The sequence below is a fragment of the Gobio gobio genome (genome assembly GCF_949357685.1).
Source record: "Gobio gobio genome assembly, chromosome: 6".
In the NCBI taxonomy this organism is placed as follows: Eukaryota; Metazoa; Chordata; class Actinopteri; order Cypriniformes; family Gobionidae; genus Gobio; species Gobio gobio.
This window is the reverse complement of record NC_137102.1, coordinates 14,404,519-14,426,153: the sequence shown is the minus strand read 5'-3', so window position 1 is coordinate 14,426,153 and position 21,635 is coordinate 14,404,519. Positions and strand designations below refer to the sequence as shown.

General features: G+C 38.6%; 1 protein-coding gene across 4 annotated transcripts in view; it reads right to left on the bottom strand.

The window, feature by feature from the left end:
- Positions 1–21,635, bottom strand: part of tox (thymocyte selection-associated high mobility group box) — a 103,986-nt gene that overhangs the window by 31,340 nt on the left and 51,011 nt on the right. For all 4 annotated transcript variants that reach the window (XM_079819968.1, XM_079819969.1, XM_079819966.1 and 1 more), the window contains one exon: positions 142–207. In XM_079819968.1, coding sequence (XP_079676094.1) covers positions 142–192 — 51 coding nt within the window. In that variant the 5' untranslated portion in view covers positions 193–207. The remainder of the gene's footprint in view (positions 1–141; positions 208–21,635) is intronic.

The window sequence follows — 21,635 nt, the reverse complement described above, 5'->3', positions numbered from 1 at the left end:
TAAGCTTTAAATGCTTTGTTTACATGTTATAATAGCCCCTGATTATGGTGGCGACTGATAGCGGCTCTAATTTGTGATGCGCCGGCTTAAATTTGTTTAATTACGACTTAAAACAAAAGGAGTGAGCAGTAATTAACCCACCTGGTTCCCTGGCACAAAGTCCTGGCTGGGCTCTGGCATACTCATGAACATGTTTTCGCTGTCGTACTGCAAACAGAGAGAGAGAGAGGGGAAAAAGCAATAAATAAACAGTCAGAAATGTTTGCTTGACACATAATATGAGCCACAGAATGAGACGGAGCCACAGAACATGCGGTTGGTATTTCAGTTCAGTGCTTTCTTCCCAAAACGCAGGGCTCAAAGACAATTAGTCTTTGAAGTCCCTGCCGTATCAGATGGAGATGTCAGTGATTTGATGTAATTAGTACAGTGGTAATTAAAGTTGCTGGTTGAGGGGGATGAATGAAATGCTTTCATGTGCGCAGTGGAATAAAACAGAGGGAGTCATGTGTGAGTTTGATGAGCCCACACAAGGATAGACCCGAGACTGTAGGTCCAGGTGTCTCACTGGAGAGATATAAACTTACAAAAACCTGTTAAATCGACAGTTTGACTTATTATACCATCAACGGACCGTTAAATCAATAAGACGTGTAAGATTGGCGGATAATTAAATACAAACACTCAAACACTTTTTTTTTTGTACACTAAGATTTTATAATTGGCTTTCCACAATTAGGATAAAATGAAGTGTGTAATTTCTATGCCACTAGCAGCACCAAATTAGAGTTGTTAATTTTGCAATTCTTATGCTGCTATTGGCACTGAAAATATGATTCACCTTTACAGTCAACATGAAATACATTTTGGAAATATTTACTTTCTTAATTCATGTTCCCCGTCTTGTTCTGCATGATTCATTGGTGCATATTATTCCAAACATCTATTTAACATTTTATACGTATTATTATTTATTCATATTATTAAATATATTCATATAACAATAGATTTTGTTTTTGTCTCATTTCAAAATGCAATAAAATGCTTCGCCTCTGACACAACTTGCCTTTTTTGGCTGACGTCCGACTCTAATCTGCACATCAATTTTTTCCAGATGGATAAAATCAAGCTTTTTTTCCCCATTAAAATATCCTGTTTCACTCAGAAATACGTCAGATTACAGAAGTAAAAGGAGTTGCACATGGTACTTCATGTTGACTTTAAAAGTTGTAACTGGTTTTTCTTGAGGTTTAATACGAAAACTGGTAATGAATAGGGCTGAACAAATATTTCGAAATTAACGAAATATCGCAAATGTACATATCGCGATATGCATATCGCAATCTGAAAAGTGTACGTTTTAGGTTGACGCATATAGCAGAGAATAGACTGGGCACACGACTGTTACTTATGTGATTTGCTTGACGTTAAAAAGAGTTATTAAACGCAATAACTTGCGGAAAACAACTCCTTGCAGTCTCGCGCTGTCTGCTGCCTGACACACACACACACCGAAACGTGATCCCTTCAGTTCTGAGTCGTGTCTTGTTACACACTCGAACTGTCAAATACACACACAGTTATGTCTTGATGAGTATTCATGTAAACACAGTCGGTTATGCTTTAAGTGAAAAATATCAGTTGGGGAAAGAAACCGAATGGGGAAATCCGTGCATTAGGTCTTAAAGTGACAGCGTGCTAATATGGTAAACCTGCTAATACAGTAAACCTGCCGCTGTCTGTCAAACAACAAAAGAACAAGAGAAAATCGCTCAGTACTCTTGGCTGAATAACCTTTGTAGCTTTATTATGTATCAGTGTATATTTAATTCATGTGAAGACTACTGTTTTTAGTTCTTATTTTTAATAACAAAGATAAATAAAAATAACAAAAATAACCGTCCACATCTAGTTCAGGTGTCTTTGTTTACCTGGATGTTCTTGATGTTAATTTTTCGGTTGATATAACTATATATTACCGTGTCAAGCAAAGAGTTTTCGATATTTAAATATTGGCATGACATTTTTTGTTTGTTTACATTGATGTTACAATTATATTTCCAGATTTGTGACATACATTTTTGCTAAAACACTGCTGGTCACTTTCAGGAGTTGTAGCAATGCTTTCTTTTCTTTAATATAATTTAAATAGATTTTACACACTTAAAGCGATATCGTATCGCATATCGCATTATTTAACAAGGTATTGCATATCGCATTTTTCTTCAATGTCGCACAGCCCTAGTAATGAATCGTCTATACCTCCATGACAAAGCACAGTTAATCAGTTCAGCCACAGTGTCTTTTACAGTACACATGCAGCATGTGCATTCACCTGCTGAAGATGCTCAAAACAGCTTCAGCTGAGTCAGTGCAGGTTAACTGTGTGATGAAGGAGAATGAGCCTGTGACCCAGCTGTGCAGCACACCTGGGAAATTACAGGAGCCCACACTGCCTGCCTGCTACAGTCCACTCAGCAACACACACATGCACACACAAATTCTGCTGACACGCCTTCCTGACAAATACACGCCAATTTACATCAGCTCCACTTCTTTAAAAAAAGACATTAAAAAATGACTGATTATTATCAGAAGCAGAAATCAGATGTGTTTTAAGTTGGCTGTGAGGGAATGGCTTTCTCAGCAAAATGTCCTGACAGGGTTGTCATTTACACAGATCCATGACACTTATTTGAGTGTTACGAAAGAATGAGAAAGAGGGCGTCACGAAGAAGAGGAGATCGAGTGAGAGAGGAAACTCGTGGCTGACGCCTGTCACTGGCTGAATGTTTGTATTTCTGCTCATCCGAGCAGCGCATCTCATTTCATTATGCCTGCGCGAGATAATTCTATGGAAATGAAATGGCAATAATCCTAATGAAAGCCTATCACATCGCGACCTTTTAAGTGTGTGAGTTGATGGGCCGATCTGATTGGTTTTTGCACACGGATGACAGTTAATTTCATGCTAGCTTATTGATTGTGATTAATGTGATCAGGCTGATCTAAGATGGGGCTATTCTTAAACTATGAAATTTGCAGTTTTAAAACATCACTACAAGATGAGTGTACCAAAATCTATTCATAAGAAGGGGGAAATGTTGAAAAAGCATCTAATTTTTCAGCTATGCTGCAGTTATTGGTTTAGACACATGACAATGGCTCCATCACAAAACCTAGGAGCTGCCTTTCTGTCTACTTCCTACATGGGCAGCAGCTTAATTGAAATGGGACCTAGTGAGCTGCCTTCATAGACAGCTTCTTATGTGTAGTCAAAAATTGTATTTATACTAATACTGTTCACTATTACTATTAATGGGAGAAACTGTAACTGCAATATGGCATGACAAGTCTCACCTTGTAAATAAAAGAGCAAATAAACAATAGGTTATCAGTTTATGAGATATTTGTTTTTTTCTATGCATTATGGGATTGTTTACTTAACAAATAATACAAGCAATGCTGCCTTAGATGTAAATTACCTTAGATTGGTATAGTGTCAATGGGACCATACAATGCTGCCTAAGTAGGGAACTTACTAGGTTTTAGAACAGAACCAACATCTCACAGGCATAGAACAGCAATAAAATGAGCATGTATTTGAAACCATAGGCTTTGTATGGTTCTATTCCCATTTACTGTAGTTGATTAATAAAACCACATTCCTCATTTCAACAGCGCTGTCTCCCACTCAGCCAGCAGCCAGTTATTTATAACAGAAAGTTTGAGACGCAGCCGTTCACACCATATCCATTTTTATAAAGATTCTCTCTGGTTTCTCACTGTTGTGACCTTTAACATGTCTCTCTCAGTGTCTGTGCGCTGTTCTATCTGCTTAGCTCTTACCCTATCAGACACTATTTGCATATGAATGTGCCAGTGGAAAGTGTGAGGTGGCCTTAGCTGAAAAAGTGAAACCTCAGAGCTAAACACATCAAACTGACACCAAATCCATCCAGCAACAGTTGGCCACCACCCTCCCTCACCTACACGCGACTGCACTTTCGAAGCAAACCTGGCAATGTGCAAACTCCATTTTGCGAGCTGTACAGGCCGATTATGACTGAGGTTTTCCTTGATTCGTGCAAACTAGCATTTCTCAATCTTGTGGCAAGCTGGGAGCCATTTTGTGTTACTGTAGCTTTTCTTTCAGAGCCTGAGGTGCCATTACATGACCAATAAAACCACACCTAGTGCAGATTGCCATTGTAAAATCTGACAGCTCAACTGCATGCACTACACAAATTACTGCATTATTAGCGGAAAACACCACAAGAGTCCATCATCAAACTACAGGGCCGCAGGCAGCAACTACTTCCTAAAATAAACAGGTTTTAGTGCGAAAAGCAAGAAAGTATCTGTGCGAGCAGGTCAACAAACGACTACAATGCGCGTTCAGCAGCTGCCGCGCTGATGCAAATGAGCTATCAAATAACAAAAACAACAAAAACAAAACAGGGCCTAATGGCTGCGGGACTGTAAATCGATCCCTTCCACACTCCGCCCCGAGCGTCTGGCAGCTTCATAGAAAGCTTAGGTAAAAGAAATTGATCCCAACTGACATGACCACATGCTAACAAATTCCTCATTATGATTAATAGGAAGTGTTCCTTTGGGGGAGGAGGGTAATGACATGCTAGTGTTCTCCCAGAATAATATTAGAAAGTCTGTGGTAACACTTATTAGCTCTGTAATTAAACTGTTCATCCTTAAATGACTCCCCTGGTTCAGAACGACGAGGCCTACGGGCCAGAGTGTGTGTGCGGGGACTGAACTGTGGCCAGGGATGTGTTCATTCGCTAATGCCTGTATTTATCTTACAAGGGGTTTTCTGTTAATTTATTCTAATTAGTGTCACTGGAGGGTCTCGACGTTGACGGTCGATCAGAACGAGGTGTTTAAGAGAGCTGGATTTGATTCTAATCCCACACTGGCTTCAAAATTTCCTCAATTAACATGTGTGAATAGGGCCAACACAGTCTCACGGGAAAATTTTACAAGGTGATATTGTATGAATTAATACTGTGAATCATACCAAAAAACAAGTAAACACTAGATAATATAGTCAGCATAGTCTGATTCTTTTGTCAAAATGACTCACTGAATTATGCACCGATTGCTCATATGACAACGTATAGTTAAAAATAAACATTAAGAGCAGAGTTTTGTATAAACAGAATGACAGTGTAATCAGGATCAATTATCTGGTACTTCCTCCACGATATTAAGAAACCGGAATCATTAAGCGAAATAGGAACCAGAATCGTTAAATCCTGAGATTCCCATCCGTAATCAAGAGAGTAATAGCTTTCAGCACCTGCAGTCGGAGAGGAGCTCGTATCAGTGTATTGCTCTCTGAGCTCTCCAGAGGTCAGCAGGATTTCTGCAGAGCCCCCCTGCCTGGCCTCATCATCCCACCGTGTACACAGATAAAATGGAAACGTTCTGGCTAAACCTATATAACCCCTCCCCCTCCTCCCGCCAAACTCTTTTTCCTGGCATACACTATTATATAAGAGTACCAGCTATTGAGGAGGAAGGTACCAGGGCACCCTGCCAGCCTCGAACCAGCTCTGAACAACTCTCTATTAAAATATACGAGGAACTTCTGTTCCTCTAATCTTAAGTGTTTGCCACTTAGCTGGGCCGGGACGGACTTCTGAAAGGTTCTGGGATGAAAACAAGCTGTGAAGCTGGGATGATGTTAAACCCTTATGTTTTATGTTAGGACCAGTCTGTGCCCTTGAGCGAAGTACTTGGCCACTCCAGCTAATTATATTGTACTGCGTTCACAAAAAAAACTCCTCAAACATCCATATTTGACAGTGTGCCACTGTTTTTCCAAAACTAGAATTATGGGCTGTAACGCGAACATGATATGCTATTGATTTATGCACAGCGACAATTTGACGCAAATGAAGGCCTTTCGGATCACAGCAAAATATTGCATTTGTGGCAAAACTCCATTTGGTACGTTCGCATAGTGCGTGTAATATAATAAAAGCTATGACATGTTGCATTTGTTATATGAGCAAAATACATCTTCCTGAGGATTTGTAAATGAGCGTATTATGCAAAAGAAGGTGCAAAGTATATGCATGTGTGGAATTATGAAACAAGTTGATTTTGAAAGTGCTAATGATGATAAAGGTCTTCCTGAAAAGTCATTCTGACTGAAATGTGTCTTAAATTCCCAGCTATTAAAATCCGATTTTAAGGTGTTGAATTCCAACTTAAGTATCATAAATTTCACATTCGAGCCAATTTTATGTAACTCAAACCTAATCTTTCTCACCGTAAATGAACCCAATAAATCAAATTGTGAAAGAAATGCTCCCTCTCCCTCAACGAGAGCCATAATTTTATGCAAATGTTATACAATAATCTGTATTCTATATCTGAGCATGGTAATGAGATTGGTTGCTCTACATTATTCATATTGTACAGATCCAATATAAACAGATATCATAAGAAGGAAGGGGGGAAGGGATCCGAGGAGAGGCACATGATGCCACAGACATATTGGTGACAGAACAGATTACAAACAAAGGACATTTCGAGGCCTTTTTTGGTGAAGCTACACAGACTATCATGCATTTCCTGTGGAACCGGAGGCTGATGGCACTCTCTGGTTTCAACCGTTCTCTCTGCCGTAGCAGCACCCAGTCAAAATGGCCGCCGTTCAGGAAGAGGGGTAATGAGATATGAGTGCAATGGAATGCTTTGCGCCGAACATAATCATGCAACTTGCGTGCAATCAATGAGCCTCGCATCATCTCTCTTGATTGCCTGTTGTACAGACGCGGCTAACGTTTCACCGTAGACGTGGCACACTTTTTTTTCGCTGCCATGCATCATGTTTGACTTCTACGACTTTGTAAATGGCAAAAAATATAAAATGGTCCAAGAAACAAATAAGAAAAGAGGAGCCAATTGAATATATTTGTTGAACAGTGGGGCCATTATTTTGATGTTTATAGCTCTTGGCAGATCTTGTAGATTTCTTTTTTATTGGATGCTGTATATTGACCCCTTTGTCAAATTGGCTTTATGCATTTGCTTCTCTGGCACTGGATGATATGTCTAGAAGTGACATCTCTCCTGCTCAGTGATACATACTGTAATCAAATAGAACGAATCCTATTTCTGGCGTTGCACCTGTGCTCAGACTTTATTGCTGTGCTGTACTCATCATTTCATGTGACGCAGATGTGAATGGCATCATGCTTTTTGTCACAAATGTTTTAATGTGGTACAGCTTTCAGTCATTAAATGCAGTTGTTTGGCAGGAATGCAGCATAGGCTTTGATTGTTAGTGCGACAGTTTTTCACATTCACGTCTGAATGTAAGGAACCATTTTTGCTGCACCGACTAGGACATTTTGAGTGTCTGTGTGTGTGTGTGTGTGTGTGTCTCTCTCTCTCTCTCTCTCTCTCTCTCTCTCTCTCTCTCTCTCAAATGTCCAGATGTGAATCAGAGATTTTTTTCGCGAGACTGGAACCAATTTCATTCCTCATCAGTTTCTTATGGAAGGTCAGAGTATGGGAAAATCAAACTGCGAGTGTGTATTCTTTCCACACCCTGTGGTTTAAATGCACTCACTACTCAGCACCATGCTCATTTTCGTCCCCTTTTATGTTGGACTCGGAGCTGCTGAAATATATGGGCCCCCTAAAATATCTATTATAAAACCTCTTGAACTGACAGAAATGGATATAATGCATTTTTCAATGCTAATGTGCTTCTTAAACGTGAAATATTTCACAGCTGTTTTATCTCCAGCTTGTATTTTAGTTCGAACATCTGAAATGTTCAGATTAAGGGTTTTATTAATAAGTTCACATTAAATGTTACAACTTAAATTAAACTATTCAAATTCAACAAACTGCAATAAATTATTGTTTTAAATTTCATGCAGGTAAATGTAAGTTTTAAAAATACTCCAACATGTAAAAAACAAATAGCATTTTTTGTTTTATATATACAGGTAATGCAGCAATGCAGGTAAATGTGAATAAACTTAAAAAATACTCGAAAAGGTCAAATAAAATTTGTAAAATATACATATTTTTAATTTTATACAGGTAATGCAGCATTGCAAGTAAATGTGAATAAGCTTAAATTTTTTTTTTTTTTTAAATAATAATGTTTATTCACATTTACCTGCATTGCTGCACACAAATATATATATATATATATATATATATATATATATATATATATATATATATATATATATATATATATATGTAAACTTAAAAAAAACTCCAAAATTTAATAAATAAATACATTTATTTAATTAAGTAACAAAAAAGCAACCAAATGCTGTCTTCTTTTGAGATTTTATTTTACAAAAAACTAATTAAGTCTAAAAACAGGTATATATAGAATATTGCCAAGATGGCCAAGTATAGAATGTTGCCAAGATGGCAAAGGCCAGCTTAGTCCCGGACACTATGTCCATATTTTTTTTACAGTCTATGGTTCAAACGAGAGCAGACATCTCCATATGCTTTCGAATTGCTCTCGCGGTGTGATGTCATACAGCGATCGTCTGCAACAACGCCACTTCAAGTCAAACACACCTATTGGCACTCTTTATGAATGAACCATTGAATCATTGGTTTACCCCATTGATTCGCTCAAAACGTGAATTATTCGGTAAGATTTCTTTGAAAGAAGTCTCTTATGCAAAACAAGGCTGCATTTATTTGATCAAAATACAATGCAAACAGTAATATTGTGAATTATTATTGCAATGTAAAAACCCTGTTTTAAATTTTCACTTCTATTCAAATATATTTTAAAATGTAATTCATTCCTGTGATGGCAAAGCTGAATTTCTAGCAGTCACTCCAGTCTTTAGCCTCACATGAAATCCTTCTAATATGCTGATTTGCTCAAGAAACATTTCTTATTATTATCCATTTTGAAAACAGCCGTGCTGCTTAATGTTTTAGAGGAAACCGTGATCCACTTTTTTCAGGATGTATAGAATACATTTATATTCTGTTTTGAGTCTTTGAATAAACTGAATATACGAGCTAAAATGAACACAAAACCCCAAACCTCTGCTTAAATTCACTTTCCCCACAGCCATTTTCACAACATACATGAGATGATTTATTATATGAACACATTTGGCTCCGGCTGTATATACGTGACTGCATTAGAGACTGTTGGCAGATTGAGGGAAATAATTAATCCCATCATCTTGTTATCAGCCGCTCCGTATCAACTTGAAGGTACATCTGGCCTTTCAGACCTTCTGCCGACCTCCCTATGTCAACATGTGTGGACCCTTAAAAGCAGCATGTCAGGTAGTAAAGTATATTCCTCTGCCTTCTCGCAAGATGCTAATGCTGTCTTGGAGATGTGCCAGAAACACTCTCCGTTTCATTTTTGATCAGCAGATGCTCAAGCGACGAATAGTATCAACATCCAAATGTACACCTTTGGTTTCCCCTAGTGTAATTAGTCACTGGTGAAACTTCACATTCTAAACATGTCAACGTTCATAAAACACAGAGAGGGCAAGAAAAATGTGAGCATAATGGCACACAGTGGAGAGGAGGACGTATGGGCGAAAAGGAGAGGTTTCCTCATGGTTTAATTTCAGCTGAAATCTAAAGGTCAAACGCTGTTACTAACAGCAATAGTTTTGCGCGAGGCACACACTCAAATGGTTCCCGTGCAGAAAATTATAGCTTATTCCCCAGATATGAGTACATTATGATTTCTTTTATATTAAAATAAAGAAATAAAAAATGACTCGATACGAGTCGCAGTCGATAGCAACCACTTCTCTGAGAGGAACACGCAGGGGTTTGTTGTCAAACCAAATTATACACATTCTTTCCATGGATAAACCGTAGCCTGAATAATAAGCAGCCACAAAAGTGGGTCAGGGTCGTCATGGAGAGAAATAGAGGCAAAGGGAGAGAGAGAAAAAGAGAGAGAGAGAGAAGGGGGGAGTGTTTCTCTCTTTGCTCCCTAGCATTCAATATCAAGAGTGGCAGTCATCTTTGACTTCAAATCATTCCTCTGATGAATAACCTTTGTCTGTACTGCATTACGGCACAAAGTGATTTCTTTTTCCACCCCCCCACCCCCCCTCCTCAAAATGGCAATTTTCTGAGAGCCTGAAGCTGAACTGAAAGCGTCTTCATTCGTGTTCCACCACTGTAATTTATTACAGTGAGCTAGAGTGACTTTCATGACTACCTATAGAGGCACTCTGATATTAGGCCCAGAGATGAGGATGAAGTATAAATCACTGGCTGGCTCTTATTGAATTGGTACGTTTTCATGTCGAGCCCAGAAACCAAGTTGGGCTTTTCCCTTTTGCGCTCAGCCTCCGAGGCGTTGTGTGGAATTATTTCTGAATATATATCGCGATGTAATGCACATATTCATTTCTATCAGTTGATTGGTGAAAGCCCCACGCTGAGAACGAAACCCACCTCCTATGTTACAATTATCTTCACAATAGCCTGACACAGATCTGTGAAGAATGGCAATTTATTTAAGGGGGAATAACGCAATGACGCAGCTTTGCCGTTGCAGTCCGGTCTGTAAAGTGACAGCCGAGCTTCTGGGAAACATTTCGACTTCATTGGTTTAATGATTCATGAATGATGACATATTGCTTTTTTCCCCCTTTTCTCCTGACGTCCCTGGCCCGTATTGTTGCCGTGAAGCGATTTATCGGTTCCCGCGGCTCTTGGTTTTTGGTGTCGGAGCAATTAGCTTAAATTAAACCATTAGTGAAGTTTAATGTCTGTTTCCACTAACCGAGTCCTTAGATATGCTTCAACACTGACCGAATCTCATCTAAAACAGAGCTGACCTGAAAAAAGACGGGGGACGGGGGATAAAAATGATTAAGTTTCAGAGTGAGCAGCCAGTGGCTTGTTAAATATCCTTTCACAGTGAGACAAAATTACAGTGTATCATAATTTACTGCCTCAGGAATCCCGATGGAGGTAAATGAAGGCATATTTCACTGGAGACCAATAGATGGTGACACGACCACTTAATTGCTTTATTTTACGATTGGTTGAGGGGAAAATTTGGTTTGATAAGGGTGTTTGAACAAGTGTTTTCCAGCACCGAAAGCCCAAAGACAACATTTATTCTTCTTGTTTGTCTTCGGTGTCTGTTTCATTTCTGTATTTTGATAAATGGTGCAGATTTTGGTGCAGCTGTGCGGGGTCAACGGTGTTTAACTCGCGTGGGAGAGTGTTTAAGTGTATCTGCTCACTTGAGGATGTTTGCAGCTGAAAGGTAGGTCACGTTATTTTTATCTCAACAGGAGTGGTGTGTGTGTGCTACTTTTGGTGTCTGGGATGCAGTCCGACATATGTCTACACCAATGTCCCACAATGCATTGCAACCACAGAACAGCTAGTTAAAGACATGAAACCTTCTGCATGACATGGTGACTCCTCACAAATAACCACATGAGACCACTGTCTCAACACAGTTACACAACACATACACAGTGTTGTGGTGCACATTCCTCATCATTATATTGAGTATATGTACAATTTTGGACATGTCTGAATAATAGTAATAACAAATTCACTGAATTAAATACAAAATATCAAACCATGCAGTATTTCATCATATCAACAATAAACGTGTTCCAACAAAGTTTCACAAGTCTAAAGGCCTGTTGACACCAAGGACGATAACTATAAAGATCCTGTATTGATCCTCATTGGCTGTCAGTGTTAAAAAGTGATTCCAACTATATCGTTTCTCTGTGCCGTTATCATTATAGTAGTGGTGTGGAATGAAACAATACTCTAAATAAGAAACAAAAACTTCCAGTAGGTGGTGGTAAATGTCTAAATGAATAAGTGATTGGGTCATTCATTTATTATTTATCCAAGCGGCAACCTCCCCCAGTTTCTCTTGAAGCCAATACGGAAGTGACTTAAACTGCAATTCATCGACTGGCCACTAGGAACAGGCTCCAGAAGGGAGCAGAATCAAATTGAGCTCCATGTTAAAATGCCCAACTTTACAACAGAAAAAAACATGTTTACAGCCTGGTACAAATTGTGGTTTTGATCTATACGGCAAATTTTTTCCCTTCATGACAACTGTGAGGGGGGTGAATTTTTTTATAACTCATTTGTTTACACTATTTATAGCCTTAAAGTTCTGCATAATTAAGGGGCGTGGCTACTTTGAGTGACAGGTGGATTGACGTTTGTCTGCTGTCTGTTAGTCATCACGTCAGCTCAGCTCCAGCCACGTCCCGCCTCTTTGCCAATTCTTTGCCAATTTTCTGTTATCCGGGAGTGACGCGCGATGACGCGCTACCAAGATGACAACGGCCGACTTTGACTGCTCTTCAGAATCCTATGGGTGACGTCACAGACACTACGTCCATATTTGTTTACAGTCTATGGTTCAAACGAGAGCAGACATCTCCATATGCTTTCGGATTGCTCTAGTGGTGTGATGTCATACAGCGATCGGTCTGCAACAACGCCACTTCAAAACACACCTATTGGCACTAATTGATAACCCCATTGATTCGCTCAAAACGTGAATTTTTCTGTAAGATTTTTTTGAAAGAAGTCTCTTATGCTAAATAAGGCTGCATTTATTTGATCAAAATACAATGCAAACAGTAATATTGCAATTATTACAATGTAAAATACCAGTTTTAAAATGTCAACTTCTATTTAAATATATTTTAAAATGTAATTTATTCATGTGATGGCAAAGCTGAATTTTTAGCAGTCACTCCAGTCTTTAGTCTCACATGATTCTTCAGAAATCTTTCTAATATGCTGATTTGCTCAAGAAACATTTATTATTATTATCCATTTTGAAAACAGCCGTGCTGCTTAATGTTTTAGAGGAAACTGTGATACACTTTTTTTTCAGGATTCTTTGAAGGATATAATGTTTAAAAGAACAGCATTTATTTGAAATAGAAATCTTTTTTGTAACACTTTTGATCAGTTTAATGCATCCTCGCTGAATAAGAGTATTAGTAAAAATTTTAAAAATCCTCCTGTCCTCCTGTATATATTGAGGTAACATTAGTTAACATTAGTTAACTATAGTTAACAAGAACTAAGAATGAACAATACTACAGCATTTATTAATCTTAGTTAATGTTAATTTCAACATTCACTAACACATTATTAAAATCAAACGATGTGTTTGTTAACATTAGTTAATGCACTGTGAACCAACATGAATAAACCGTGAACAACTCTATTTTTATTATATATATATATATATATCAGCCTATGTATATATATATTACCACATCAACCTTTGAACAGGCAAATGGCTGATGTGTTCCAGCAATGGCAGCCGGTCCCTAAGCCCATGAGGGAAGAGCATGAGTAATTTATGTAGGGTAGTGTTTCTGAGACAAGGACCCTTGAGAAATCTAATCACTTTCAACAGACTCAAAGAATTTGTCCTGGTGCATCAGGAAAATGGACACAAAACCCCCCAGAACTCTCTTGCCATCCTTGTTGCAGGGAGGTAAGCTACATTAAATCACGCTAATCGCAAAACCGATAGACCCCAAAAAATGTCAACAGGTGCGACGCACTGAAAGGATTAACATTTTTCTGCCTGTATCTTTATACAGAGGGGAGAAAAAAGAGACAACAAGAAGCAGGAGCCAGAATGACCTGGGTGGACGGCTGCCAGCAGCCAGCTGAAAGGGCTGCAATTTCAGCTATTGTGCGGGAAAAAAAACTGTGCCAAGTCCCATTACGTGAAATTGAATTTAACCTCCAACGCGATTAATTCAGATGTTGGTTCGTCTTTTTTCTAACCTCATGGCTGAATGCCACGCACAGTGGCTTATTAAAATATGAATCTGCCTTCTAAATAAGGAAGTGCCCTCGTCACACCTGATTGACATGGAGAAGGTAACTCGGTACATTTGGGCACAATTAACAAGCTATTTTTATCAACTGCAACAGCTAGTAAATGAAAACTTAATAAACTGCTGTTTACATTCATTTAAGCCCACCTTTTGTAATCAATAGCAGAGCTCTTGCCATCTGGTGAAAACACGGAAAACACAAAGAGAGTCGTGTTCAGTCATTTTCCTGCTAATTTGCAAAACACGAAAGACAACTGAACGGAATATCCAGGAAAATCAATCCGCTAATCCATCATTTAACCTGACACTACGTTGACAGAGGGGTGACGTGCGGCTTGTCGCGGGCAGTGATGGCAAATCAAAAGGGCCATGTTCATTACGACAGACCCCTCCCCGAATCTCCCACAGAAACGTACGTATTTAGGGGGAAAAAGCGACACCCTCGAGCGGGCTACTCCGCTTGACAAAAGCCCCCAGCAGGAGCTGACCGAACTCACACATCAGGCTCTGTATCTGAACGCAGTACAATGGGCCACTGTGTTCTCATCCTCAGCTCAGCTTCAGTCAACAGCACAGCAGTGCTTCACATCGCCAGCGCTGCCCGGCCTATTACAGTGACACGACACGAGAGACCAGGAATGCTATCAGCAATGGACATACTTGGAAAAAAATAAATAATACAAGCATCCCGCCACATTTGCTCCATTCAATCTATGGCTCAGGCTTTGAATGCATACCACTGCACTATTGTATTCTGTTTTTGTGTGTCAATAAAGCAAAAAGCCACAAAAGAGAAAAGTGTGTTACTGTAATTGTACCAGGACTGACAGGTAGATATCAACCAATATAGCCTTTACGTAATTGTTTTATTTCAGTTTTTTGACCGATAATAATTATACTTTAATCAAGGACCTTGGCATTGCAAGCACTATTCTCTAAGGTTTAAGCAACAGGGGGAAAAATGAGTGATAAACAATACATTAAGTAAGTGATTTTACCTGTGAATTTTGGGTTCTGATCTTTAGAAACCCACCAAATGTTGCCATTTTCTGTTTTTTTAAATACTAACTCTATTGCCAATTATGCTAGTGTAAAGATCGTTTTATCACGTGTAATACATTTTAACATTTTCATCATGTAATATATTTCACGATACTAACATTAAAATATTATCTGCAGTCACAGATGTGCATTTAGTTATTTTACTACAAGCTTTGAACATGACTCATCAGAATTTAGTCGGAACTATCCTTTTTATAATGCTGCATGTACATTTTCTCTGAGAGAAAATGTTTCAAACAGGTGATTTCACAGCCCTGTTTTGTGCGGAGCTGAACCTGAGACATTTTTGTGAGCTTCAGAGCGAATTCTCCTCTCTTGGGCTGTTGCTATGGCGCTATGCACTTCCTCTGCAGCTGCCGCCCTGGTGTGGTGGGTGATAAGCATCAGGGATGCTGGGACACAAGCTCTCTTATCTGGACGCATGACCACAATCACTTCCTGTTCATTACCTCTCCTGCTAGGAAAACACATAGGAATTAATGCGGCCTGACCAATGAGCCGCTGCTAAAAACATACACGGAAAAACAAGCTTGGACACTACAGGGCACAAACATCCCATTATGTGTCAATCATCTAAGCCGGTTGTCTGCATTGATACATTAACAACAAAATGCATGGGTTAACTAAAGCTAGTTTGACTGCAGCGTTTATGCCACAGTGCCGAGCTACGACGCAACAACAGCCCCTCCATTAGAATGCAGGTCTCGTTCCTTGTCAGGAAATAAAGATTGCTTTATTGATACATGCTGTTGCCATGACAAGCATCCACTAGATCTGTCTGGTTCAAGATTTCGCCATCCTTGGCAATCGCACAAATTTGGCCTGGCTAATGAGTTTCAGCCTGATCAGGATCACATGGGTCTCCATGGCATCCTCAGATGTGCCTTGCGCCCGCATCGCTATTAGCCGGACCTACTGCAGTTCGTCACTATAGTAGTTTTGTTTACATAAAAAATATAACTATTGATTAAAGAGTAAACCTGAGACCAAAAATTCTTCTCTTACTTGGATAATGGCGCCTTGGAAGTTCTCTCTCGAACTGTAGCCTGCAAATCACCAGCATATTTGCTAAGAGGACAAAAATATCTCTATCATATTACAGTATTGATTGCGGTTGAACCTGAGCTGCAACTTTACTTTGAAGTTTCCTTAGAAAAACATGATGTGTAATGCTATTAATTAAATAGAGTGATGCTACACATGGACTTCACGAAACACAAAACTTTGATGACATGATTTTCATAGTGGCTGCATTACAATCACAACCATAACAATGGCAAAAGTGATTTATCACATTTCACACAAAAATGAAAATTCTGCCGTTGCTTTCCCCTGTCATTTTTCCAACTGATTTTTTTTTCAGTCAAACAAAAACTTCTTTATGCTGCTCCTGTCATACAACTGGCCAAAAAAAAAAAAAACAAGGAAAAAAAAAACCCACCAACTGACAGATTTCATAAAAAAAAGTCCATATGATATATGCTATATGATTTTGGTATATATACAGTATACATACAAGTCGATGTCAGTATATCATACAAGTCAAATGGATGTGGTGCTTTTATGCAGTTTTTTCTTTCCTTTTTGAAACTTGACAGTTGTGGTCACTTTGAAATAAACATTAGACAATTTTCACTTTCATTTATCACTGAAAAAACAACAAAAACAACAGCGACAGGTTGGGAACAACCTGAGAAAATACTTACAAACCTATTGATTTCATTGCAGAAATCTTTTTAATCTGGATTTCTTTGCAGAACTATCTTTTTAATCACATTTATATTTAATAATCAGTTAATTCCAAATAACAGCATTTAAAACTAAGTGGAAACACTTTGATTGCTATTTATCCTTGTATAATGTTCGTTATAACATCATATTAGTGTGATAATGTTTTAAAATAATATTTGGCGTAATCTAACTACAGCTGAGCACTGCGAGTTTCCACCCAGTGAAACGTGTCAAATGCGAATGCGGTTGCCTGATCTCCGTTAACAGCACTAAAAGCATTAACTTCCTAACAAATTTAAAGGGTGCTTCATTTGTCTTCCAAGAAGCAATTTCGTGTTTTAACCACCTGTAGGAAGCTTTGTGACTCTCTCTCTCTCTTTCTCTCTCTCTCTTTCCCCTTAATGTGCCTCAGGACCTACGGCTGTGAGGTTCATTTGTTTGTGTAGTTTTCTTTGCCCATGTTTAATTACAATGGTGCAGCTGTTCCTCATTTACACTGGGGTCATATATTTGAATGTGTGTGTGTGTGTGTGTGTGTGTGTGTGTGTATACGTGTGTGCATATCTCTCTCTCACTCTCTCTCTCTCTCTCTCTCTTTATCTCTCTCTCTTCAGGGCCTTGTTTGCAGAGAGCAAAAACAGTGTGTCCACCACTATCAGACTCAGAGGTACTGAAACAGGGATGATTTTGTGGTTCGACTTATAAGCCTCGACCCTTTGAATTGCAAGGTGGAAAAAAAAAACTTGTTATTAAAATGACAAAGGAACTATTTCCATCTTTTAAAACACATATAACACCTGTGTAATACTGATTTGCATTTCCACGAACAGGGAAGGTATGAAACTGAATGCCCGGGGCTCCGAAAATTCATGAATTGTTTTATAGATCGGGTTTAATATTTGTGATGACAGACTCATTTGCACTCTTATCCAGAATAGGCTTGAAACATGCCCTTCCGGACAGATTTTAATATACTGTGCCTTTTGTCTTGCACAGTGAGAACCATATTTTACTAAATCAGGACCACAAGACGCTGTTTCAATTGAAAGCTATGCGGAAATGAATGTTTGAAATGACTTTAAAGCTTACATTTTAATGTTTAGTGTTTAAAATAATGGTAGTGGATGAAAGGCTGTTTTGATGGCAGGCAGTCTCATATCCCAACTAATCTAATGCTAGCCTCAACCGCAAAACTTTTCAAAGTGCTTCTATAAAACAAATGGGCTTGGAACCATTTTTGACTCCATTTTCTATCCTTTCAGCGGGAAACCGCGGAGAAGGTATGACTAATACAAAACAAAATTGAGTATGACTTTCTGTTGGTTTCCTGTTGAAATGAGCTCCTTGTTTTCTCTGTCCACAGCCTTTCATTTCCATTTCACTTGTAGCTATCCTGATAAGGTTTAAGTCTCTTTGAATTACCTTCTCTTTTGCTTATGAATGGCGTACGCACTTGCAGCACTAAAATTAATTGCTCTCTTGTGCGCCGCAGTCAGAATAACGCATATTTTCATGCCTAATTTTAGGCTCATGAGTCGAGTTGAGTTGGCTGAGTGTGTCCTCTAAAAGCCTGAATGTGTAAACACCCAAAATATGGAACATCGATCAGCCTCAACCCCTCAAATAATAACTTGGGCAAATGACTTGCTTCAAAGCTTTTCACCAGACCATGAACAAGCACTGAGGGGAGTTTCTCTGAAAGTCAAGCGTGCAATTATAACTTTAAGTCTGTTATTTTGGGTCGATTTTGACCTCAAACACAGCTGCTTGCAGTGAAGACAAAAAATAAAAAATAAAAGAGATGTTTGTTGAAAACATCTTTTTCTTCTCGCTCTTAAATTTTACATGCAGAGGAAACGTCCAAAAGACTTTCATGTACTGTATAAACATACTGCCATAGAGCTAACTTTTTACATTTGAACATAAAAAGCATGCATCAATGGTTTTCAAAAAAAGTCCTAAGCAGGAAGGCGGATTTACTTAACTGCAATTCAGAGAAATTCAACATGGGCAATGCACTCTGGGAAATGAAGGGTTCTTCCACCCTAGTGGAAAAACAGCCAACATTCAAACTTTACTTATATCTTTTATTTGAATTACTTTAAATTCTACTTCATTGCGTTCAAATTTAAATTGCAAATCTGCATCCTATTTGCTATGTCAATTCAAATTCAAATTTCAAAATTCAAACTGAACTGAATTTAAATTCTAAATTTGCAGAATGTTTTCCATTAAAAAAATCTTTCAACAACACAAAACAACTCAGATCCTGATAGTAATTTAGAAAACAACACATTACACCAAAATCAAAAGAAAGTGTTTGATGAATTTCAGAAACTGCTGTAGATTTTCCAAATTACATACAGATTATTTTAATGTTTTTGAAAGAAATCTCTCACCAAGGCTGCATTTATTTAATCAAAAATACGGTACAGCAGTACTGTGAAAAATATCATTTAATTTATTCCTCTGATGACAAAGCTGAATATTCAGCATCATTACTCCAGTCTTCAGTCCCATGATCCTTCAGAAATCATTCTGATATTCTGATTTGCTGCTCAAGAAATGTTTGTGTGGTGTGTGGAAACCATGAAGCATTTTTTCCCAGGGTCTTTGATGAATAGAAGAAAAGAACAGCATTTTTTTTTAGAAAATGTCTGTAATTTGCTTTACTGTAACATTTGATCAATTGCATCCTTGCTAGGGCTGGGTAAAAAATATCCATTTCTCGAATTTAATCGATTCTCATTTTTACGAACCGATATCGATTCTTAAATCCCAAGAATCTATTAGTCATCCTGCTTTCAGATGAATGAACAGAACATTGTAGTGCGCCTCCCATCCATGAAATCTTTGTGCTTTGTTACTATTGATATGACACAAAGTCTCAGATTTCAAATTGCGTCCATTTTATTACGAAATTAAAAAACATAAATACGTGACGGATCAGCTCAGCTCAAGAGAAGCGGCGCAGAGCGCATGAACTGATCTTCTCTTCCGCCTTAATACCAGTTACAGCGCAAAATAAATATGAATGAGCATCTGAAAGTGTTAAAAGATACAGTACAACTTACCGAAATCTGAATCATGTCATATGGAATCGCTCAATCAGTGTTTCAACCGTGGAAAGACGTCAATAAACAGCTTGTAAACAATGTCATGTAACGTCACATTTACCTCAGAAAAACCATATCCAGTGTCCATAAACTCGTTACTCAGCTAGAAAAATTTACTTTAGAGAGGAGCATTTTGCTAAATATATGCCCCATATCACATTTTCATTATAATTTGAATGCTTCCATATTTAATGCATGTATAAATAAATCTGGTTTTATGACAGCCACCATTTAAATGTTTATATTTAAAAAAATTATTTTGAGTAGAAATATGATTATGTAATTGTAAAGTTAATATTATAACTTTATTATTATTAAGAAAAACCATCATTGAGTGTAATTTAAGTGTTTGTATACAAATCAGTTAGTTTTTAACTTCAATATTATAGTAGGCTACAACTGACTCCTATAGTTTACAGTATTAGTTAAGAGATTTAGCATGACAAGCCAGACCCACATCAAGATGTTGGGTCTGGGAACACACACTTGGCAGGGCTCAATCAAAGGGGCGGGATAAACGGTTGTCTTTCAAATTCCCTCTGCACGCAATAGGATAGCGCTACAACCAACCAGAGCAACAAAGAAGGTGACGTAGTCAGAGCAAACACACAAAACTCTGAACACATCTTCCTTTTTTAAGAATGACTTTGTTCTTTTCTCAAAGAAAAGCTGAACTCCAAGTCTTCCAGAGTCGCGGCCAAAGCCGATTCTAAAGACCGCTGTTCGCCAGCAGCAGCCATCTTCTTTGTTTTCAAGTAGCAGGTGAGTCACACGGAACCGTCGCAACTCTGCCGTCATTCTGTTAAGCCCGCCCACCGACTCTATACACGATGTGATTGGCATGACCAGAGTTTGGTGTTTCAAGCTCACAAGCCAAGGGAGAGTTGCTAGACGACCCTGGCTGCAATTTAAATTTGCTGGCGCTAGGGTGCGTCTAGATTTCTAGGCTATACGAGATTTGTTTTCCTTGAGAAAATTGACCATGTACTGTACCTGATATATATCCAAAATAATCAATATTGAATCGAGTCAAATTGCAAGCTTGTGAATTGGAATCGAATTGTGAAATTTGTGTCAATACCCGGCCCTAATCCTCGCTGAATAAAAGTATTAAATTCTTCAAAAATAATTGTACTGACCCCAAACATTTAAATGGTAGTGTACATCAATTCTATTTAATACTATAAAACAAGGCATCGGAGCTCTCATCATCTTGAAACCACATCACGATTAGTGCAATATTGATGTTTTGCGCACCGCCCTTCTTTTTGCACTTATAGGTTTTGATTACAGCTAATGATAAGCTTCAGAGCGTGGAGTCCATTTTGATGATTATGTTCCAGAGGAGAAAGGTGTGGGGCCCACCTGTTCTAGTGCCGCTGAAACACGATCTCACACTTGTCACAAGACAGCGATCGGGAACTCGCAACGTGTCCTTCCTGATCGCAGGAGAACAGAGGGCCAGGCATCAAAAGGCTGACAGGTGCCACTTAAACACCAAAGACTGAGCTGAATGAGGGGAAACACAACAGGCCATTAGTTCACCTACAGATGGGCCCACAGAGGCCAGGGTGTGCTCCTTAACAAAGCTGCAGTGCGCGTATCAGTCCTGACGTGTTGCTGGAAGTCCCTCCATGCAACAGCACCACACAATGGAGAGGCTGGCACTATTGTTGTGGCCAGAAACAAACAAACGTGTATTTAACAGATGCTGGGCTCATTGAAACCGTGCACATGCCATAAAATAACAGAGACAAGTTTGTGAATTAAGCAAACGGAGGATTACAGTTGTAAGACACGCCTTGCGTGTTGATGACACGCGCACTCAAACACTACAAACAAAGCAATA